Source organism: Protomyctophum bolini (assembly GCF_963924005.1).
Source record: "Protomyctophum bolini genome assembly, chromosome: 8".
NCBI lineage: Eukaryota > Metazoa > Chordata > Actinopteri > Myctophiformes > Myctophidae > Protomyctophum > Protomyctophum bolini.
In genome coordinates, this window is record NC_137869.1 from 2039984 (window position 1) to 2062108 (window position 22125).

A 22125-nucleotide genomic window follows, 5' to 3' on the forward strand; every position below is an offset into this window, starting at 1 on the left:
CACCGCTATTCAAAAGGCCCCCTCAGGTACTTTATATTTTATTTTTTTATCATTTTTATCCCACGATTTTGTAACCCATTGTTCACCCCTGTGTCAATCATCTGATGTGATCCTGGGCTCTACACACCCTCCACCAACCTAGTCCCCATATATGGGGGACAAGGGGAGAGCAACGGACTTGAACTCATGCTTCCTTCATGCCTGAGTGTCCAAGTTGCTCCTTTACACCTGACAGGGGGGAGTTTCCCTGGTTGGACGTAGCGCGTGGAAGGAACACGTTATTCCAACCAGTTCCTTTCCCCTCCATCAGGCGCCCCGGCTGGCCAGGGGGAGGCAGTTTAGAGACCAGGATTACTGCATGTTTTTTGTGAGTGTACCTACCCTAGGGGACATGGGGAGAACATGCAAACTCCACACAGAAAGGCCAGGTACATTTTTTAACCATTTTCAGCAACTGGATATAGAAAAATCACACCCGTGTGAAGTGATAGGGGCGCTCTTATCATCGTACATCATCAGACACATATGACGTGAATTCTCTATTCATTGTCAATGGGAATGTAATGTTTGTGTAGGACGAAAAAAGACAATTTGCTCGTCTACATAATATATGACATAAATTCTCCATTCATTGTCAATGGGGAATTTAATGTTTAAGACGAAAAACTACACTATAATATCTGAATATATACACTAAAACTTTATTTTTTTTATGTTACGATCCTTTTAAATACCACCCTGAGCCATCCTAGACTATCAAAGTGTGTCAGGACTAGATGGGTCATGGGCTTTAATTAGGCAGAGTAGCAGCAGTACTAAATCGTATTGTATAGATCAAAAATAGTAGATAGCGTGTGGGCGTGTGTCGCGGTGTGTGGGCGTGTGTCGCGGATGGTTTGTGCATGGCACCAGCACTGGGGGTTGTATAAGGGTGTAATGTTCAGGCTGGTCATTCTGTGTGTGTGTGTGTGTGTGTGTGTGTGCGTGTGAGTGACCGGTGTGGATCTCTGTAGGCAGCCACAGTGCCAGACAGTCCAGAATGGTTCGATTCCTGCTATGTGTGGCCCTTGTTGTCTCTACAGCTGTCCTATGTAACGCTGCTCCTCTGGTGAGTTGTGTGTGTGTGTGTGTGTGTGTGTGTGTGTGTGTGTGTGTGTGTGGAGATAGCATTGATGGGAGATTAATCTGCAAACACAATCGGTATCAGCCGATTCTATTTGCTTTTAGATTAATCGGCATGGGTTCGATTAATCAATCAGACCGCGGTCCGATTAATCGGTCTGTCTTTACAGAAAAAAACAAACCCAAAGTAACAGCTTGAACAGATCTACAAGCTCACTGTATTAAATGTAAAGGTATTACAGTTAAATCCGACTTGCGTAAGCCTGCATGCAGTGCAGATACGCCGTTACATGTATTTTTCAGAATGGACAAAATTATTATGATTTTTCAATACAGAATGAGATCATATCGACATCGGTAACATCGGTTATCGGCCATAACAGCAATTATTTATATTGATATCGGCCAAAATGTCTCATCGGCAACATCCCATACTGTTATTTTGTATAAAATTAAATAAAACGTTAAGGTGTAGAATAGATCCTCATCAATCATAGCTTCAAATTGACATAAAATTGGTTGTTCAGTTTGACCCACCAGTTGTGGAGATATGGCTTATAGAGTATAAAGTCTTGCAGAGAAACAGGCTTGAAAGGTTCACTTCTGTGGACTCTAACATTACACCTATAGCTACATGTTTAAGCATTTATTTCATATTTACATGTCTTCTGTGGTCTCTAACATTACACCTATAGCTACATGTTTAAGCATTTATTTCATATTTACATGTCTTCTGTGGTCTCTAACGTTACACCTAGCTACATGTTTAAGCATTAATTTCATATTTACATGTCTTCTGTGGTCTCTAACATTACACCTATAGCTACATGTTTAAGCATTTATTTCATATTTACATGTCTTCTGTGGTCTCTAACGTTACACCTAGCTACATGTTTAAGCATTAATTTCATATTTACATGTATTCTGTGGACTCTAACATTACACCTATAGCTACATGTTTAAGCATTAATTTCATATTTACATGTATTCTGTGGACTCTAACATTACACCTAGCTACATGTTTAAGCATTTATTTCATATCTTCTGTGGTCTCTAACATTACACCTATAGCTACATGTTTAAGCATTTATTTCATATTTACATGTCTTCTGTGGTCTCTAACGTTACACCTAGCTACATGTTTAAGCATTAATTTCATATTTACATGTCTTCTGTGGTCTCTAACGTTACACCTAGCTACATGTTTAAGCATTAATTTCATATTTACATGTATTCTGTGGACTCTAACATTACACCTATAGCTACATGTTTAAGCATTTATTTCATATATTCTGTGGTCTCTAACATTACACCTATAGCTACATGTTTAAGCATTTATTTCATATCTTCTGTGGTCTCTAACATTACACCTATAGCTACATGTTTAAGCATTTATTTCATATTTAAATGTCTTCTGTGGACTCTAACATTACACCTAGCTACATGTTTAAGCATTTATTTCATATTTACATGTCTTCTGTGGTCTCTAACATTACACCTACATGTTTAAGCATTTATTTCATATGTACATGTCTTCTGTGGTCTCTAACATTACACCTATAGCTACATGGTTAAGCATTTATTTCATATTTACATGTCTTCTGTGGTCTCTAACATTACACCTAGCTACATGTTTAAGCATTTATTTCATATTTACATGTCTTCTGTGGTCTCTAACATTACACCTATATCTTTATCTGATATTTATTTCAGACATGCTCTAGTACAGGGGTGGGCAACTTTGACGATGGGGAGGGCCACTATAGTTCCACATTGCATAATTATAACTGTTGTAGCAAAAATAGCTGATCTGCGACGCGTTTTGAGCTTTTGTAGAGCAGCAATTATTTTCTATTATTTGAATTGAAATCCTGAAAAGACAATAACATTAATTTTTAATACTACTCATAAAGCTACTAATTTAGACTCTAGTAACTAAAGCGGGTCATTTGCATGTTTGGAATTGTAACAGCTATAATCAATAATATATTGATATTGATATTGACTGATATTAACCTGAGGGCCACATTGAGCGAAGGTGGGGGGGCCGCATGTGGCCCCCGGGCCGCCAGTTGCCCACGTAGGCCCTAGTATGTGAAGAGTCTGCCTGTGCTATAATAAATCATTTCATTTTGGATAAAATGTAAATACATTGAAAGCTGGAGGTTGCATTGCGTTGATGGCAGGCTCTCAGTCAAATGTGGTCAGTGTTGTGAGCCTGTAGATCTTTTGTAATTGTTTGTAATAAATGCCATGTGTGTGAACTGTGTGTGGAGCAGTTCAGTGACTTACAGTACAACATGGGGGTGGTTGACCCTCTGCTCTCCACTGTAATGTAATGTCACACACATGAGGGTCAGCGTGTGCTATCCTTCTGACTACACACACAAATAACATGTCCTAGAATGGGCCAATAGGGGAAGGCAGACATGTGCAGAGAGTGTGAGAGACATAGATATTTAAAAAATAGATGCCTCATTGGCCTAATCAACATGCGTTAGACTTTAATATATTAGCGCCCCTCACTAGTCACTTCACACAGGTGTGAAGTATTTAAATATCTATGGACTAGAGGACCGAATGCTATTCTTTTCTTTTGACTATTGTATTTCCTTGTTGTTGTTTTACGACCGGGCCGAGAGGTCACCAGGTGTATGGGACCCCCCCCCCCTTCCCAGTGCCCAAACAAACACAGCCAGATTCACACAGCCCGGGTCAGGAGGTCATCGACTGGCCCGGCGCCGTGTACTGTACTGTACGGTTCCATACTGTAGACCCGTTTACTGCACTGTGCTTCCATACTGTAGACTCTATAGTCAACGTATTCTAGCTTTTCTGGGTCAGGATGAGTTCAAACAAACCAAACCAAACCAGCCAGTTCAAACACTGTGAAGCTATAGGTTTACCTATGACCCTAGACTACTGAGGCGCTGCCTTTACTACTGGGCGAACGGTTTGCGGAGCGGTCTTGATATCAGAAGGTCGCTATAGTTCGTATCCCCGGACCGGCACGTTAAAGTTACCACCGCTGAAGTGCCCTTTGAGCAAGGTATTGAACCCCCTACCATGAAATGTTCTATGAGCAGGGCCTGGCTGTAAACAAGTTCTTGAGCTTAGTCCAGTTACCCTGCAGGGTAAACATAGTACCTTTCCTTTCCTTAGTCCAGTTACCCTGGGTAAACATGGTACCTTTCCTTTCCTTAGTCCAGTTACCCTGGGTAAACATAGTACCTTTCCTTTCCTTAGTCCAGTTATCCTGCAGGGTAAACATAGTACCTTTCCTTTCCTTAGTCCAGTTACCCTGCAGGGTAAACATAGTACCTTTCCTTTCCTTAGTCCAGTTACCCTGCAGGGTAAACATAGTACCTTTCCTTTCCTTAGTCCAGTTACCCTGGGTAAACATAGTACCTTTCCTTTCCTTAGTCCAGTTACCCTGGGTAAACATGGTACCTTTCCTTAGTCCAGTTACCCTGGGTAAACCTAGTACCTTTCCTTTCCTTAGTCCAGTTACCCTGGGTAAACCTAGTACCTTTCCTTTCCTTAGTCCAGTTACCCTGGGTAAACCTAGTACCTTTCCTTTCCTTAGTCCAGTTACCCTGGGTAAACCTAGTACCTTTCCTTTCCTTAGTCCAGTTACCATGGGTAAACATAGTACCTTTCCTTTCCTTAGTCCAGTTACCCTGGGTAAACATAGTACCTTTCCTTTCCTTAGTCCAGTTACCCTGCAGGGTAAACATAGTACCTTTCCTTTCCTTAGTCCAGTTACCCTGGGTAAACATAGTACCTTTCCTTTCCTTAGTCCAGTTACCCTGGGTAAACATAGTACCTTTCCTTTCCTTAGTCCAGTTACCCTGGGTAAACATAGTACCTTTCCTTTCCTTAGTCCAGTTACCCTGGGTAAACAGAGTACCTTTCCTTTCCTTAGTCCAGTTACCCTGGGTAAACATAGTACCTTTCCTTTCCTTAGTCCAGTTACCCTGCAGGGTAAACATGGTACCTTTCCTTTCCTTTTTGCAGGCTACATTGTTAAGCTGAGCTTGTAGATCTGCTATTTTCAAAATGCAAGCAAGTGTAAAATCTGCCAGGCAAGGCTCGCCAAAATACTTTCGTCAACAATAGATCTGTATGTAGATTTAGAATAGATGGCTAAAATCTTACAATTATATTTATTCGACTAAAACTAGACTATAACACTAAAACCTTTCAGGTGACTCAAATATGACTGAAACTAAATTAAATTTGACTCAAAACACTCTGACTGAAACTGAATCAAAATGTGCTTCTCAGAATCAACACTATAGTGTAACACTATAACACTATAGGCCTAGTGCAAACGGCACACAAACAGGCCACCAGCAGTGCATTTGTAAGGCAGAATACAGTAGATATACAGGTATATTTTCTGTCCTCAAACCACTGGCATGTAAGATGTAACAATATAAACATCTTTAACTCATTCAGGACGGGAACCCCGTTTTGGTGTTTTAAGCATTATGTTATACTTTAGCTATTGAAAAATAGCAGATCTACAAGTGAGCTTGTAGATCAGCTATATATCATCTAATTATCAACGGACTTGAACTCATGCTTCCTTCATGCCTGAGTGTCCAAGTGTCTCCTTTACACCTGACAGGGGGGAGTTTCCCTGGTTGGACGTATAGCGCGTGGAAGGAACACGTTATTCCAACCAGTTCCTTTCCCCTCCATCAGGCGCCCCGGCTGGCCAGGGGGTGGCAGTTTAGAGACCAGGATTACTGCATGTTTTTTAATGGACCTCGGGTCTAAATGTGTGAACTGGTCTCTCTCTATGATGCCAGCAGGGGAAGCATGGCGAGTCGGACACTCACTGCCCGCTGATGGTGAAGATCCTGGACGCCGTGAAGGGAACGCCCGCCGGCTCCGTGGCGCTCAAGGTGTTTCGGAGAGGCGCCAACGGAGAATGGACTCCAGTGGTCACTGGGTACGTAGACGTCTGAGAACCTCCCGGTCACTGTAACAGGTTATTAGTTAGGTAATTTAGTCTTTGTCAAATTTTTGTCACCTGGAATGTATTAGTGTTAGTCTAGTTTCAGTCGATTGAATATCATAATATTTTAGTCGACTAAATCTACAGTTGATTTAGTTGACTAAAATGCATTTTGGCGGGCCTTGATGCCGTCGTAATGACAGATTTTTACACTGCTTGTTACACTAATTGTAGATCGGTTATTTTCAGCATGAAACCAAGTGTAAAATGACTCGTTTCATTTATACTGGATCTCTTGTCCACTAGTCCCTTCCTAACATTTTAGTTTAGTTTTTATTTGTTGACGAAATTGTCAGTATATTTAGTCTTATAGTTTCAGTCGTTATAGCTTAAGCTTTCATTTAGTTTCCATGTAGTTTTCGCCAGTGAAAACGTATTCTGTGGACTACATGTGGCTCTTGGGCTGTGCTTGGCATATAGTCTCCAAAGTAACACAACATAATAATAATTATTATTAAGTAGAATCCATATAGCAAAGTAATCAAACAGGACACTGGAGCACAGAACTGACTGACACAGTGAATAGCACACAGGCTGCAGGAGCCAAAACTGACCCAAAGCACATTTTGAGGGATTCACAATATTATTACATATTTGTTTATTGTTATTGTGTTTTAACAAGGTGATATATTATCAGTATTATTATTATCAGTATTTGCATATTATTGTTGGTTTGTTTACTAATAGTAGGTGTTGTTTGTCGCAATATTTTATGATACATTTCTAAATATACTGTGACGTCGGATAAAAAGCGAAAGTGAGTTGAGCTGATGCAACAGTGGAACGACACAAGCTTTTGACCGTAAGCTGTAGTATACTGTAAACTAAAGGAATCGTGTTTTTATGATTTTTCCTCTTTGATGTCGTTAAGCCAGTTAATTACAGTGAATAGCAACGCAGGCTGACAGTGAAGTAGTATAACGGCAAAGAGACAAAGAGGTACCCAAGTCAAAATATGGCCCTTTGAGGGAAATGTAAATAGTGGTCTACTTGTTTGAACTGCATGGCTGGTTTGTTTGAACTCCTCCTGACCCAGAAACGCTAGAATACAGTGAGTCTACAGTACAGTACAGTACAGTACAGTACAGTACAGTACAGTACAGTACAGTACAGTACAGTACAGTACAGTACAGTACAGTACATGATGTCACATCAGACGATACACTCCTGACCTCGTTGCTTGTTGAAACTGGCTGAATGGATCATGTGAACCTTTGGTCGTTCCCCCCCCCCCCCCCGATGTGTCATAGAGTGCAGTGGTTTGAAAGTACAGTATAGTTCTAAGTACGTCACTTACAGTAAGTACTGTAGCCTAGTATTCGTATTTATTTGTACTTTACTTGAATATTTTCCACTTCCAGTACTTTTACTTCGACTCCACTACATCTCAAGAGGCAAATATTGTACTTTTACTCCACTACGAGTATATTTAAAGTTCCTTTAGTTACTATAGTTACGGTAGTTCATTTGCTATAGATTTTGATTACAAAACATACATTAACCACTTCAGCCCTGTGTGTACTGTGCAGATCTACAAGCTCACAATGCGTTGCGAATTAACTTGCGATGCAACACATTGTGAGCTTGTAGATCTGCCTTTTTCTCTCTTTCTTTCTTTCAACGTAAAGTTAAATGGGACATTCTGCATCATGAGTATAATTTCTACTTCGGTACCAACACTTTGGATACCATTTTATAGATCTATAGGTTGGAATGCACTACCAAAGTGTATAACCAATACAAATAGAAAAAAATCATCTTTAAAATCAAGTTAAAAGAACACCTTATGTAAACCATACTGCAGTGACCCTGGGAAAATAATAATTTAAATGTACTTTTGATACCAATTCCGGACTTCTATACTTGTAACATTCGTATAATAACAAGTGAGTACTTATTTTTTCTCCTCCCACCACCGGCAGAGCGACGGACGTGATCGGAGAGGTTCACAGTCTGATCACAGAGGAGCAGTTCCCCCCGGCCGTCTACCGCGTGGAGTTTGATACCAAGACCTACTGGAAGGCCCAGGGCTACGTTCCATTCCACGAGCTAGCAGAGGTGAGTTGGTCACTAGACCCAGGGCTACGTTCCATTCCACGAGCTAGCAGAGGTGAGTTTGGTCACTAGACCCAGGGCTACGTTCCATTCCACGAGCTAGCAGAGGTGAGTTGGTCACTAGACCCAGGGCTACGTTCCATTCCACGAGCTAGCAGAGGTGAGTTGGTCACTAGACCCAGGGCTACGTTACATTCCACGAGCTAGCAGAGGTGAGTTAGTCACTAGGCCCAGGGCTACGTTCCATTATGAACTATAGCAGAGGTGAGTTGGTCACTATAGGCCCAGGGCTACGTTCCATTCCACGAGCTAGCAGAGGCGAGTTGGTCACTAGACCCAAGGATACGTTCCATTATGAACTATAGCAGAGGTGAGTTGGTCACTAGGCCCAGGGCTACGTTCCATTATGAACTATAGCAGAGGTGAGTTGATACCTTAACCTACTAGTTTATAAGTATAACTAGTACATGTATGTACTATGTACATGTATACAGTGGATGGAGGAGGAGGCCATCACCTACTCTTCCATTGAGACAGATTATTAGACCTTGTGTGGTTGGGTAGGAAGGACACCTTGTGGTTGACAAGAGGTATCGCACACAATTCAAAGGGAAATATATTAGAATATCTCAAAGACTTTAAAGTGTCTGCTGCTGAGGTACAGTATCTATAAGCACCCTGGTGTGCCTGCCTTGGCCATCATGTCCTATAGGGCGACATCTGAGGTAGGCCTACAGTATGTGTGCACTGTGCACCCATGGGCGGATATGTAGATCTGACCCCCCCATTCCAAAGCGCCAGCACTCACCCAGCAGTCTGCTGTCACCCAGGCGGGTGTGTTGATCTGAGCCCCCATTCCAAAGCGCCAGCACTCACCCAGCGCTCTGCTGTCACCCAGGCGGGTGTGTTGATCTGAGCCCCCCATTCCAAAGCGCCAGCACTCACCCAGCAGTCTGCTGTCACCCAGGCGGGTGTGTTGATCTGAGCCCCCATTCCAAAGCGCCAGCACTCACCCAGCAGTCTGCTGTCACCCAGGCGGGTGTGTTGATCTGAGCCCCCATTCCAAAGCGCCAGCACTCACCCAGCAGTCTGCTGTCACCCAGGCGGGTGTGTTGATCTGAGCCCCCATTCCAAAGCGCCAGCGCTCTGCTGTCATCCACGCGACGCTTCTTACTGGTATATTTGTATATGCAAAAACAGACGTATATAAATTACAAATAGCTCAAAACAAATTGGCTGCCAGATTAGCTCTCCAGTGTTCCAACAGGACACACATTGTAGAAATGCACAGAAATCTATCATGGCTTACTGTTGAGAATAGATTGCATTCACGTATTCTTACGTTTTTCAGAAATGTATTGATGGACAAAAAAAACCCACAGTATTTCTTTGAACAGGTATAGCACATGTAAGAGACGAACATAACCATATGACTAGACAAGCCAGTTCGGGTGTTTTGGCGGCACCTAAACCAAGAACAAATATCTTTAAATCTTCTATTATCTATAGAGCAGTAATAGGTTGGAATGCACTACCAAAGTGTATAACCAATACAAATACAAAAATTCATCTTTAAAATCAAGTTAAAAGAACACCTTATGTAAATCATACTGCAGTAACCCTGGGAAAATAATAATTCAAATGTATAATTAGTTGAAAGTGATTATTTTGCTATGTTTTTCTTTGTTTTTTAAAATTTCTCCTATGTTTTTTATTTCTTATTTTATATTTTATTTTGAGTTATAGTGTTTGTAAAAAATTGTTAAGTATTGCCTTTGTTAAATGTTAAATGTTTGTCTGTGTCGAACCCCAGCAGGAAGACTATAGCTTTTGTCAAGGCAAAAGCTAATGGGGAACTATAGAAAAATAGGCACATCACTTCATGGAGGTGCTGGGTTCAAAAAGTAACATATGAAAAGAGAAGGGAACCCGCACACTCGTATGCTCCAACAGATAACTTTTATTGACGAAGCAAAAGGCTCTTCATCTGGTCAAACTCAACTTGACCAGATGAAGAGCCTTGGCTCGAAACGTCGTTTTGGAGCATACGAGTGTGCGGGTTCCCTTCTCTTTTCAAAAGCTAATGGGGATCCTTTTATAAACAATAAACAATGTATATCATTTCTATACATGTTTCCAGGTGGTGTTCGAGGCCCACGCAGACGGACATCGTCACTACACCTTGGCTCTGTTGCTCAGTCCGTACTCCTATACCACCACGGCCGTGGTGGTCAACGCACATCCATAACGCATTTACCTATTATATAAATATATACTGTATATATTATGTGTGTGCATGTCTGCACAAAATACACTAACACTACACACCTCACCTATATAGCTTATTATTGCAATAAAGCAGCTACTGTCTGTATAACACCACTGTGGATTTTCCCTGCTCTGCTTTTTTTTCACATTACGTACAGGTTTTTCGGACTAGAAGGCTTTCTTATACCTTTATTTGTAGTTGTTACGTCACCACCGAAGAGGTCCAGGTGTTATGAGTTAGGAGTAGAGCAACCAATTAAAGTTAAGTAGGTAAATTGCTGATCTGTTGGGCTATAATATAGCCTAACAGATTGATATATTATATCGCCCGTTTTGGTGTAAGCATCATGTTATGCTTTAGCTATTTAAAAATAGCAGATCTACAAGCTCATAGCGCGCCACCGAGTGGCGCGCTATGAGCTTGTAGGTCTGCTATTTTTGAAAAATCGAAGAACGACTGTGACATTTTTAGAATCTGATCTCAGGTCAGAATGGGTTCATCAGACCAGTGTGTGTCCAGTGGAAACCTTCGTATGAATCTGATCTCAGGTCAGAATGGGTTAAGTGTAGCTGAAGGTAATCAAATGGAGGAAGTCAACATCCATTCTGTGTTCACACCACGGACAGCACATTATTTGGCGTGTGTGTGTGTGTGTGTGTGTGTGTGTGTGTGTGTGTGTGTGTGTGTGTGTGTGTGTGTGTGTGCGTGAGCGCCGTTCCTATAAGGGTTTGAAATATTAATAGCACGTTCTACACATTTAAGCAGAATATCTTCATGACGTTTCTCTTCGTGCAATATTGAGGCTATACTGTCAACTATTCCACAGCTTGTGTTGTTGTGAAAACAGCCCAACAAAACCACACGTTTCTTGCGGGCATCCATTTTTTTTACGACCTACAACCACAAAAATAAAAAAACTACTTCAACGCAGAGAAAGCAAAGCAGACAAACATGTCCAATAAGTCGGAACCGATACGGCTACTATGCTCAGTTCTCACTTAATTGGGCCGAACACACCAGAACTCTCCAGGAAAGGAATTAAAAGGTTCGTGAAAACATCTTGGGCTGTATTTTGCGTGTCTTAAATACCAGGTCTTATTCCCTAACTTGAGTAAACTAAAGACCTGGAGGCGTGATCAATGCCATTTGGCTATTCTGAGTGGCCAAAGAGCATTGATCATCACGCAGGTCTTTAGTTTACTCAAGTTATAGGGAATAAGACCTGGTACTTAAGACACGCAAAATACAGCCCCTTGTGTCAAAATGACGAATGGCAGCAACACACACAATGTCACAGTTTGTTTTCCAGAATATGGCAATGAAGTGTTTTTATTTGTCTTCAGTTGACAAAAAAAAAAAAAACCAAATTAAATAAATGAAAGAAAAAAAATCAATAAAATACAAAGTCCAACAGTTCAATTCCAGACTCAGTTTTTATACCAAAGAGTTGATGATGATAATAGCCCAAGGTCACCGTCATGGAGGGGGCGGGGTCTCTAGCTATAGCACATGCTGCTGATATTAGCCAATGAGCTCGACCGAACACGACCAGAGGCGCTGTGCGAGAGTAGCTGCTACAACACATCCACAAGGTTTTGGTTCTCTTTTTACTTCATGAAATTAAATGTTTTTTTTTTTCTCTTTTTAAAACGAGACGATAATCCCGCCAGTCGGTTGAATGATATGACATACAGTATACCGAGTGAGAGTGAAATGGGGAGCCGCGAGGAGAACACTTCACGCAAATCTGTCTTCTGTCGGACCCCCGTACAGTGCAGTACAGTACAGTACAGTACAGTGCAGTACAGTACAGTACAGTACAGTACAGTGCAACACTGCGCAGAATAGGCTCTGTGCACAGCAGCCATTTTGGAAACAACTCTTCCTATCCACACTTTTCCTGGGCTGTGCGTGCTCCAGTTCCTGTCGATTTGATCCAATGAAAGCCAATGAAACTGGTCAGATGACCAATGATATCCAATGAAATCAACAGGAACTGGAGCACACACAACCCAGGAAAAGTGTGGATACTTCCTTCACAGGAGTTACCGATGATAACTAATAAGGCTCTGTTCCGTTTATGTGTGTACAGTTGTTGTTCTCAAACCTTTTGATTTAAATCAAAGGACCCTCCCCCACAACTCTTGAGGGTGTAGAAACGGGTCCATATTATGGTTCCATTTGTACACTCTCAGGGTTATGGCCTACACACCCGAACGGGGACATGTATTGGAACCCACTCAAAGACACTTTGAGACCCACTGGTGTAGCCGAGTGTTTCCAGTGAGCCAACATTTCACTATAGCAGCACCCGGACTCTGTTTGACTAGAATGGAACCTTCATTAGTGTCATTAACACCGACTCTGTTTGACCAGAATGGAACCTTCATTAGTGTCATTAACACTGACTCTGTTTGACTAGAATAGAACCTTCGTTAGTATCATTAACACTGACTCTGTTTGACTAGAATGGAACCTTCGTTAGTATCATTAACACTGACTCTGTTTGACCAGAATGGAACCTTCATTAGTGTCATTAACACTGACTCTGTTTGACTAGAATGGAACCTTCATTAACACTGACTCTGTTTGACTAGAATGGAACCTTCGTTAGTGTCATTAACACTGACTCTGTTTGACTAGAATGGAACCTTCATTAATGTCATTAACACTGACTCTGTTTGACTAGAATGGAACCTTCGTTAGTATCATTAACACTGACTCTGTTTGACTAGAATGGAACCTTCATTAACACTGACTCTGTTTGACTAGAATGGAACCTTCATTAATGTCATTAACACTGACTCTGTTTGACTAGAATGGAACCTTCATTAATGTCATTAACACTGACTCTGTTTGACCAGAATGGAACCTTCATTAACACTGACTCTGTTTGACTAGAATAGAACCTTCGTTAGTGTCATTAACACTGACTCTGTTTGACTAGAATGGAACCTTCATTAACACTGACTCTGTTTGACCAGAATGGAACCTTCATTAACACTGACTCTGTTTGACCAGAATGGAACCTTCATTAATGTCATTAACACTGACTCTGTTTGACTAGAATGGAACCTTCTTTAGTGTCATTAACACTAACTCTGTTTGACTAGAATGGAACCTTCATTAATACTGACTCTGTTTGACTAGAATGGAACCTTCATTAGTATCATTAACACTGACTCTGTTTGACTAGAATGGAACCTTCATTAACACTAACTCTGTTTGACTAGAATGGAACCTTCATTAGTGTCATTAACACTAACTCTGTTTGACTAGAATGGAACCTTCATTAATACTGACTCTGTTTGACTAGAATGGAACCTTCATTAGTACCATTAACACTGACTCTGTTTGACTAGAATGGAACCTTCATTAACACTAACTCTGTTTGACTAGAATGGAACCTTCTTTAGTGTCATTAACACTAACTCTGTTTGACTAGAATGGAACCTTCATTAATACTGACTCTGTTTGACTAGAATGGAACCTTCATTAGTATCATTAACACTGACTCTGTTTGACTAGAATGGAACCTTCATTAACACTAACTCTGTTTGACTAGAATGGAACCTTCATTAGTGTCATTAACACTAACTCTGTTTGACTAGAATGGAACCTTCATTAATACTGACTCTGTTTGACTAGAATGGAACCTTCATTAGTATCATTAACACTGACTCTGTTTGACTAGAATGGAACCTTCATTAACACTAACTCTGTTTGACTAGAATGGAACCTTCTTTAGTGTCATTAACACTAACTCTGTTTGACTAGAATGGAACCTTCATTAATACTGACTCTGTTTGACTAGAATGGAACCTTCATTAGTATCATTAACACTGACTCTGTTTGACTAGAATGGAACCTTCATTAACACTAACTCTGTTTGACTAGAATGGAACCTTCATTAGTGTCATTAACACTAACTCTGTTTGACTAGAATGGAACCTTCATTAACACCGACTCTGTTTGACTAGAATGGAACCTTCATTAGTGTCATTAACACTGACTCTGTTTGACTAGAATGGAACCTTCATTAACACTGACTCTGTTTGACTAGAATAGAACCTTCATTAGTGTCATTAACACTGACTCTGTTTGACTAGAATGGAACCTTCATTAACACTGACTCTGTTTGACTAGAATGGAACCTTCATTAATGTCATTAACACTGACTCTGTTTGACTAGAATAGAACCTTCATTAGTGTCATTAACACTGACTCTGTTTGACTAGAATGGAACCTTCATTAACACTGACTCTGTTTGACTAGAATGGAACCTTCATTAGTGTCATTAACACTGACTCTGTTTGACTAGAATAGAACCTTCATTAGTGTCATTAACACTGACTCTGTTTGACTAGAATGGAACCTTCATTAACACTGACTCTGTTTGACTAGAATGGAACCTTCATTAGTGTCATTAACACTGACTCTGTTTGACTAGAATAGAACCTTCATTAGTGTCATTAACACTGACTCTGTTTGACTAGAATGGAACCTTCATTAACACTGACTCTGTTTGACTAGAATAGAACCTTCGTTAGTATCATTAACACTGACTCTGTTTGACTAGAATGGAACCTTCATTAGTGTCATTAACACTGACTCTGTTTGACTAGAATAGAACCTTCGTTAGTATCATTAACACTGACTCTGTTTGACTAGAATAGAACCTTCGTTAGTATCATTAACACTGACTCTGTTTGACCAGAATGGAACCTTCATTAACACTGACTCTGTTTGACCAGAATGGAACCTTCATTAGTGTCATTAACACTGACTCTGTTTGACCAGAATGGAACCTTCATTAGTATCATTAACACTGACTCTGTTTGACCAGAATGGAACCTTCATTAGTGTCATCGGTAACACCTGAAGGAAGTCGGAAAGCGTTATTTCCAAAATGGCGTATGCGTGCATGGAGTCTATCCAACAGCAGAGCAGCAACATCATGTCGGACATGTTCAGCAAGCCACTAATGCCGGCAGAAAACCGAATTAAGAAAGAAAAAAAAGGCAATATCGTAATTGACACTTCGATTGATTCAATTCTAGTCCAGTTCTTCTTCATAAAAGTCTTGACGAATAGGGAGGTTTAAAGCCAGATGATTAAAACAAAAGACACGGTACATTTACAACAAACCAAAAAAAAGCGTAATTTGCCCGAAAGCTATACCCCAAAACACTTAAAGCTACAGCAGCTAGCTGCAATCTCACCAGGTTTGAATGAGGGATGCTAACGATGCTAACATGGCCATTTAGCCAACGCACAAAGCTATCCCCCCCCCCACACCCCCCTCCTCTTTCACCACGATATGTCACATGAAGAAAAATAAGACTGAAAATTGAAGCAAAATATTAAAAATAAACACGTCATCATATAAAATATTTAGGCATCTCTGTAAGAGGTCAACTACAACACTATAGCTTCACTGCAGACTACTCTGTGTAACACTAATCCTGTCAATAAAGAAAATAACACCAACATGTCCCGAAGACTGGAGGAAAAGGATTGTGTAGACTGTAGAGATCACGCTTAAGGTCACGGCACACAGAGCGCGTTTGGGATTTCTTTAGCTGCGTTTCTCCATCGGGTTTTCCGAAAAACGCGTTTTAGTGTGCAACCACCTTTTTAGGGTAAAAAAAGTACCCTATGCACAGAGCTTTCATTGGACGGTGTGTTTGATTGACACCGGGCTCGGCCAATCAGCACAATTGGTTCATCATCAGACCGCCTGTCGCCATGTCAGCTGCCATGGAAATATATTTCATATTTAATCAATTCTTCAAATCAAAGACACCTGAAATATACTTCATATTGAATCATCTATTCTCAAATCAAAGACACCTGAAATATACTTCATATTTAATCATCTATTCTCAAATCAAAGACACCTGAAATATACTTCATATTTAATCATCTATTCTCAAATCAAAGACACCTGACTGAAGATAAGTAACCATGGACAAAAAAAAAAGAAATGTTCACTCCAGTACAAAACAATATAAAATAAATTCAAATCCTTCTCTTTCACTCAAGAACGCAAAGCGATAAAAAATAAAATAAATAAAACTCAAGGCACAAATATCATGAATACTGCAAAAATGTAATACTCTACATTACAACTGTGTAATGGTGAATATAAAGCATCTGAAATGTCTATTCTTTTTTTTTTTTTAGTTTTTTGTCGGTTTTTTTGGATATCCGAATGATACGTCGCGGTGGGTGGGTCGTTAGGTGTGGGCGGGTGTAAACCGTGAGTGAACAACAAAGTCAATAACCTGCCGGCAGCAGCACTCCCAAAGCCCCCGTTTAAACTTGATCGCACGTTGCGTCTAAATTAGGCTCATAATCCCACCCACCCCCTTCTCCCCGGCCTGCCCAACAACTCCTACCCAACACACACACACACACACACACACACACACACACACACTTCCTCAGAGGCATTAACTATAACAATATGTACAACGCGTAAAAAATAGAAAATAAGTCGTACTTTGGCGCGATATACCGCATCGTCTGGCGGACAAATAACCCCAATTTCAAACCGAAAAGAAAAAAAAGAGAAAAATATGCCACAACGCACAAGAAGAAAAAAAAACACTGGTTATTCCCGTTGAGCGAAGCGGCTTTGTGTGCGTGTGTTTTCTTTTGTACAAACTAGGCTTTTCTGAACCCTGCTCTCCAGTGACCGCTTCCTCTAATTCAGCTAAAGGTTTCTCAACTGTTTTGGCGTCATTCAGGACTCCCAAAAACATGATAATATAGATAATATAACACTGCGCTTAAAGTAATGCTTCGTTCATTTTTATTTTAATACACTGTCCTATGATGGCGTCGTGTGCTATAGCCACTATAGCTAAGAAACCGAGAAAACGTATCTATAGCTAACAAAGCTAACCATGTGTTGCACGTCGCACCGTTCGCACGCTTGATCGCCGATGGATCGACCAATGTCGTCGTGTGACGAGTATAAATATCAGGCTTTCATTCTTAAGAGTGAAATGAAAAGGTCTGAGAACTGTTTGTTTGACTGGATTACATGTCCAGCCTGCTAGTCCCGGGGTGTAACGCTGAGAGACAATGTGACACACGGAGACATGAGGGGACAGAAGACCAGGGTGGGGGACAGCGTATACGTGGCTAAAGGACGTTATACTTGGCACCTCCAACGCAATGTCCGATTGAGTAACGACTTAAGGCCAATACATGCTTTTTTCCCCCCTTCTGTGCCGCATACACACTATGTATATACGGTAGTGTATAACGGTACACACCATGTATATACGGTAGTGTATAACGGTACACACCGTGTATATACGGTAGTGTATAACGGTATGGAAGCTTAACACTTGAGGACTTAACGGCACCGATAGTCCCGGAGGCAGGGAGAGAGAGAGAGAGAGAGAGAGAGAGAGAGAGAGAGAGAGAGAGAGAGAGAGAGAGAGAGCGTGCCCTTGAGTGACCCAGTGTGGTACATTATTGGCTGGCAGCTTAAATAATGGCACATAATACAGTACTGTAAAAGAGCTAAAGAGAAATTGGAGCAAAAATAATAAAACCCCAAAGAAAGCCAGTTGAGAATTAAATTAAGCACCGTTTCTACTTCAGAGGAAAAGGAGTCTGTAAACGTCTACAGATGCCCCTCTGCATACCAGCCGCTCCTACGCTGAGCACCGCCTGGGAGGGGTTAAAAAAAAAGGGAAAATAGTAGAGTTAGATCAGCTATTTTTTACAAAAACAAAATGCAATCTTTGAAAAATGTTGTGCCCCCCGAAAAAAAAGGGATGTGCCCAAAATGAGGACTCGAATTTGAATCCCGAAAAGTAACAATTTGAGGTGTCCACCCAACCGTGCCACCCAACCGTGCCACCCCTCCCCCCCCCCCCGCTCGGAGGGACAACCCAAAACCGACGCCCCTGCAACGGGGGAGGGGGGGGAGTCAAGCACCCTGAGGTGCTTAAGGCCTTCGTCTCCCAGAAGCCATTGCGGGCGGCGGTGCCAGCGTTGAGCAGGAGGAGCTAAAGGCTGTTTCTGATTGACTGGTTCTGTTCTGGGACGAGGCGGAAGCATATTTCTGCCATATTATAAGGAAACAAAATAAACAATTTAAACCCTATTTGGTCAACACTGTATTACTATATATAGTGTCTTTTGTTTTTCCCGGTTATTGTCAGGAAAATGAAGGTGTTTTTCAGTCAGTGGTTCTCAGATGTTTTCATGTCCAAAATTATATACATTTGGCCCATCTGAAAATATTTTGTTGTAGGGATCTCCCAGAAGATTGGAGTCAACCCATTTAGGCCTGACCTCGAAGTTTTAAAAATACATCTTCTAAAAGAAATACTCCAGTTTTATGGGTCTGCTTTTTTTTTTAGGTCTGCTATTTTCAAAAAAAGCAGACCTTCAAGCTCTTATGCTATTTTTCAATAGCTAAATTATAACATGTTTAAAACACCAAAATGGATTAAAATGCTTGAAAAATACTTGTGTTGAAAGCTTTTTGAAACATAGCAGATCTACAAGTGCATAGCGTGGCACAAATCGACGCGGTATGAGCTTGTAGATCTGCTAGTCTTTTTTTAAGTATAAAATAATGCTTTTTTTACTGGCTGAGATAATCTTTAAAATGACACAGATTCCTTCATGGTCTTAATGTGTTGGTTATCTTATAAGTGGTTAAACGAGATACGTAAGATATAAGATAAGTATCTCATTAAAAAAAACATATTTCTTTTGTCCTGACATGGCAGCAATTTGCTTCCGTACCGACGCACATTTGGGAAGAAAAAAAAAACATAAAAGAATTTGAAAGAAAATTAAACATCACCAGCAAAGTACAATCAAAGAACTCACTGCCCAAATGTAGGCAATATACAAATATACATACATACTGTACAAGAGAAATGTAACAACAGTTGTAAAAAACAAAAAAAGGTGAATAAATAAAACAGCCCAACGTTTCCTCGTTAAATCCTTGTAGTGCTCAAAACTTTAAAAAATTAAAGTTTTCATGGCCCATAAGATTCAAGGCTTTGTTTTTTGTTGCCATTCGAGAACGATGCTATAGCCGGAGCCGCGTGCGGCCGTAGGCTAGCGGCCGTAGGCTAGCGGTAGGCTAGCGGCTGTAGGCTAGCGGCCGTAGGCTAGCGGTTCTCTCATTCTGGCCCGTCGGTCTGAACTGAACTGTCTCCTTCAACGAGAGAATGAAAGGTAAAGGACGCACCGCAAATACGGCCGGGACGGCCACTTCCACCCCTCCAACTCTACATGGTCCAGCACCACACACACACACACTCTCACACACACACACACACACTCACACACACACACACACACACACACACACACCTGGGACCATTGACTTCTCCTAAGCGCACTAAATTCTTATTTTTTTTACACACTTTTACCCTAAACCCTAAACCCCAGAGTCCTCTCCCCTTCCTAATAGGGAGCCACAGCACTCTACTTTACAACCCCTGTTATTCACACCATGGTATTCACACCTGGTATTCACACCATGGTATTCACACCATGGTATTCACACCATGGTATTCACACCTGGTATTCACACCTGGTATTCACACCATGGTATTCACACCATGGTATTCACACCATGGTATTCACACCATGGTATTCACACCATGGTATTCACACCATGGTATTCACACCATGGTATTCACACCTGGTATTCACACCATGGTATTCACACCATGGTATTCACACCTGGTATTCACACCTGGTATTCACACCTGGTATTCACACCTGGTATTCACACAGTGCACCTCCAGAACACACAAAGCCAAAACCACTCAAATAAAAAAGGTCGGGGAAAAAAGACGAAGAAGAAGAACAAAAAAAAAAAAAAATGAAAAAATATACACATCTTGAAATGATACAAAATAAATTATTGTAAAAAAAAAAAAAAGGGAGAAAAAAAAAAAAAAAAACCACCCGGTAAACAATAAATTAAGGCATGCAAAAAAGATCAACGTCAAATCTTGAGATTTGGATATTTCTTTTTTTCTTTGTTTTCCTGTTCTTGAGGCCTAAAATTGTCCGTCTATAAAGATAGATATATCGTCTATAAAGATATAGATATATCGTCTATAAAGCCGTCCTTCTGCTCGGTGAAGGAGCCACTCGTTCGCTCGCCATTTAAAAGTCCTCAAAAAAGAAAGATGTAGCTGCCAAAAAAACCCAAAAAAAAACAAAAGACACAAAATAAACAGATCAAAGTCAAAACCCACTGGAATAATCGCCGCAATAAATGCTCGAGCAAGAAAAGGCCAATATTTACATATCATGTGTTCCATCATGTGCTCAAGCGGGATTGAGGTTCCTAATAATTATGTACATACATGTTCCTGTACATACATGTTCCTGTGCATGCGGGTTGCCAGGTTGGTGGTGCAGCAGCAGCAGCAGCACTAGCGGCTAACGCCATGTGGCGCGCTTTACAAAAAAAAAAACCCTATACGCGGCAAAGCGCTCTCGTTCGAGTGCTTCTTTTAAACATTGATTAAAAAACAAAGCAAAAAAAAATAAAAAAATAAACGTAAAAAAATAAATAGAACGTATGAAAAAAAAGTGAGTACCTAAGTCACAATTTTCTCTCTCTTTTTTTTTTAGGGACTACTTTTGTTTCTTAAAAAAAAAAGAAAATTAAAGCGTATACGTACAAAAAACGATAAGACGATTGAGACGGAAACGTCATTATTGGCTTTTCTAAACGCCGAATGTATTTAACGCAGTGCGGCGGCGGCGGCTATCGGCTTCCCGATAACGACCGGGGGGGGGGGGGGGGTTTCGAGCTGACAAACGCTTCGTAGCAAAGCGTGTGTTAGCGGCGCTAAGTTTTGACGACGTGGGAAGCAAAGCGGCGATGGGAGCTCTGAGCGGAGGGTCGGGGGAGGGGCCGCGGTGGTCCGTTGAGACATGTTAAGGCTTTGCAGTAAAAACATCGGGTTAGTCGAGATCGCTGCATCGTCGTCCCCCTTCCCCCCCCTCCCTCCCCCCGCCGAAAAAAACACCCAGAGTTCGACGCGTTCAATTAGTTTTTCGTTTATTTTTTTATCGCGTTAAAAAGCCAGCATGGGGACACGTTTTGGACATGCAGCGACATGTGGCGCTTCGCCCCGCTCGCCCTCGCCCCGTCCGCCCGTTCACACGTCGTCGTCATGCACTTCTTTACGCGGAAACAAACCGACACGGACAAGAAGCTGTGCACACTCACACACACACACTCACACACACACACTCACGCACTCACGCACGCACGCACGCACACACACACTCACGCACTCACGCACGGTCGCACGCACGGTCACACGCACGCACAATCGAGAGTTCACTTCTTTAAGAGACTGCCATCGCGCCTCTTAAATTCTTTCCTCGTATTTCGTTCTGTTTGTTCTCTTACTCTGGATTTCTTTTTGTGTATTTTTTTATTTTTTTGTTCCCCCCCGTAGAGTTTAGGCTAACGTTTCCTGGCAGCTTTTCCATGGAGGCAGCATCAGCACCTCCTCCTCCTCCTCCTCCTCCACACACACAGGGGCCACAGTTCAGTAGTCTGCGATGAGAGCCCCAGCAGGTCATTGTGTGGCCCCTGAACTGTGCCCCCCCCCCCCCCTTCCCCGGAGCA

At 41.3% G+C, this 22125-nt stretch overlaps 1 protein-coding gene and 1 long non-coding RNA gene across 2 annotated transcripts; one reads left to right on the top strand and one right to left on the bottom strand.

Moving 5' to 3' along the window:
* Positions 1-1035: 1035 nt before the first annotated feature.
* Positions 1036-10451, top strand: ttr (transthyretin (prealbumin, amyloidosis type I); the record flags this gene model as incomplete). The annotated part of the gene is made up of 4 exons (XM_080770901.1): positions 1036-1108; positions 5943-6082; positions 8071-8206; positions 10344-10451. Exons 1-4 carry the CDS (start codon positions 1040-1042, stop codon positions 10449-10451), a joined length of 453 nt encoding a protein of 150 aa, XP_080627027.1. The 5' UTR covers positions 1036-1039.
* Positions 10452-11769: 1318 nt separating this feature from the next.
* LOC308320475 lies at positions 11770-13660 on the bottom strand. Its single transcript, XR_013964537.1, has 2 exons — positions 13631-13660; positions 11770-12810 (listed from the first exon to the last, which is right to left on the bottom strand). It is a non-coding gene; the product is annotated as an uncharacterized lncRNA (long non-coding RNA).
* Between the last annotated feature and the right edge of the window lie 8465 nt (positions 13661-22125).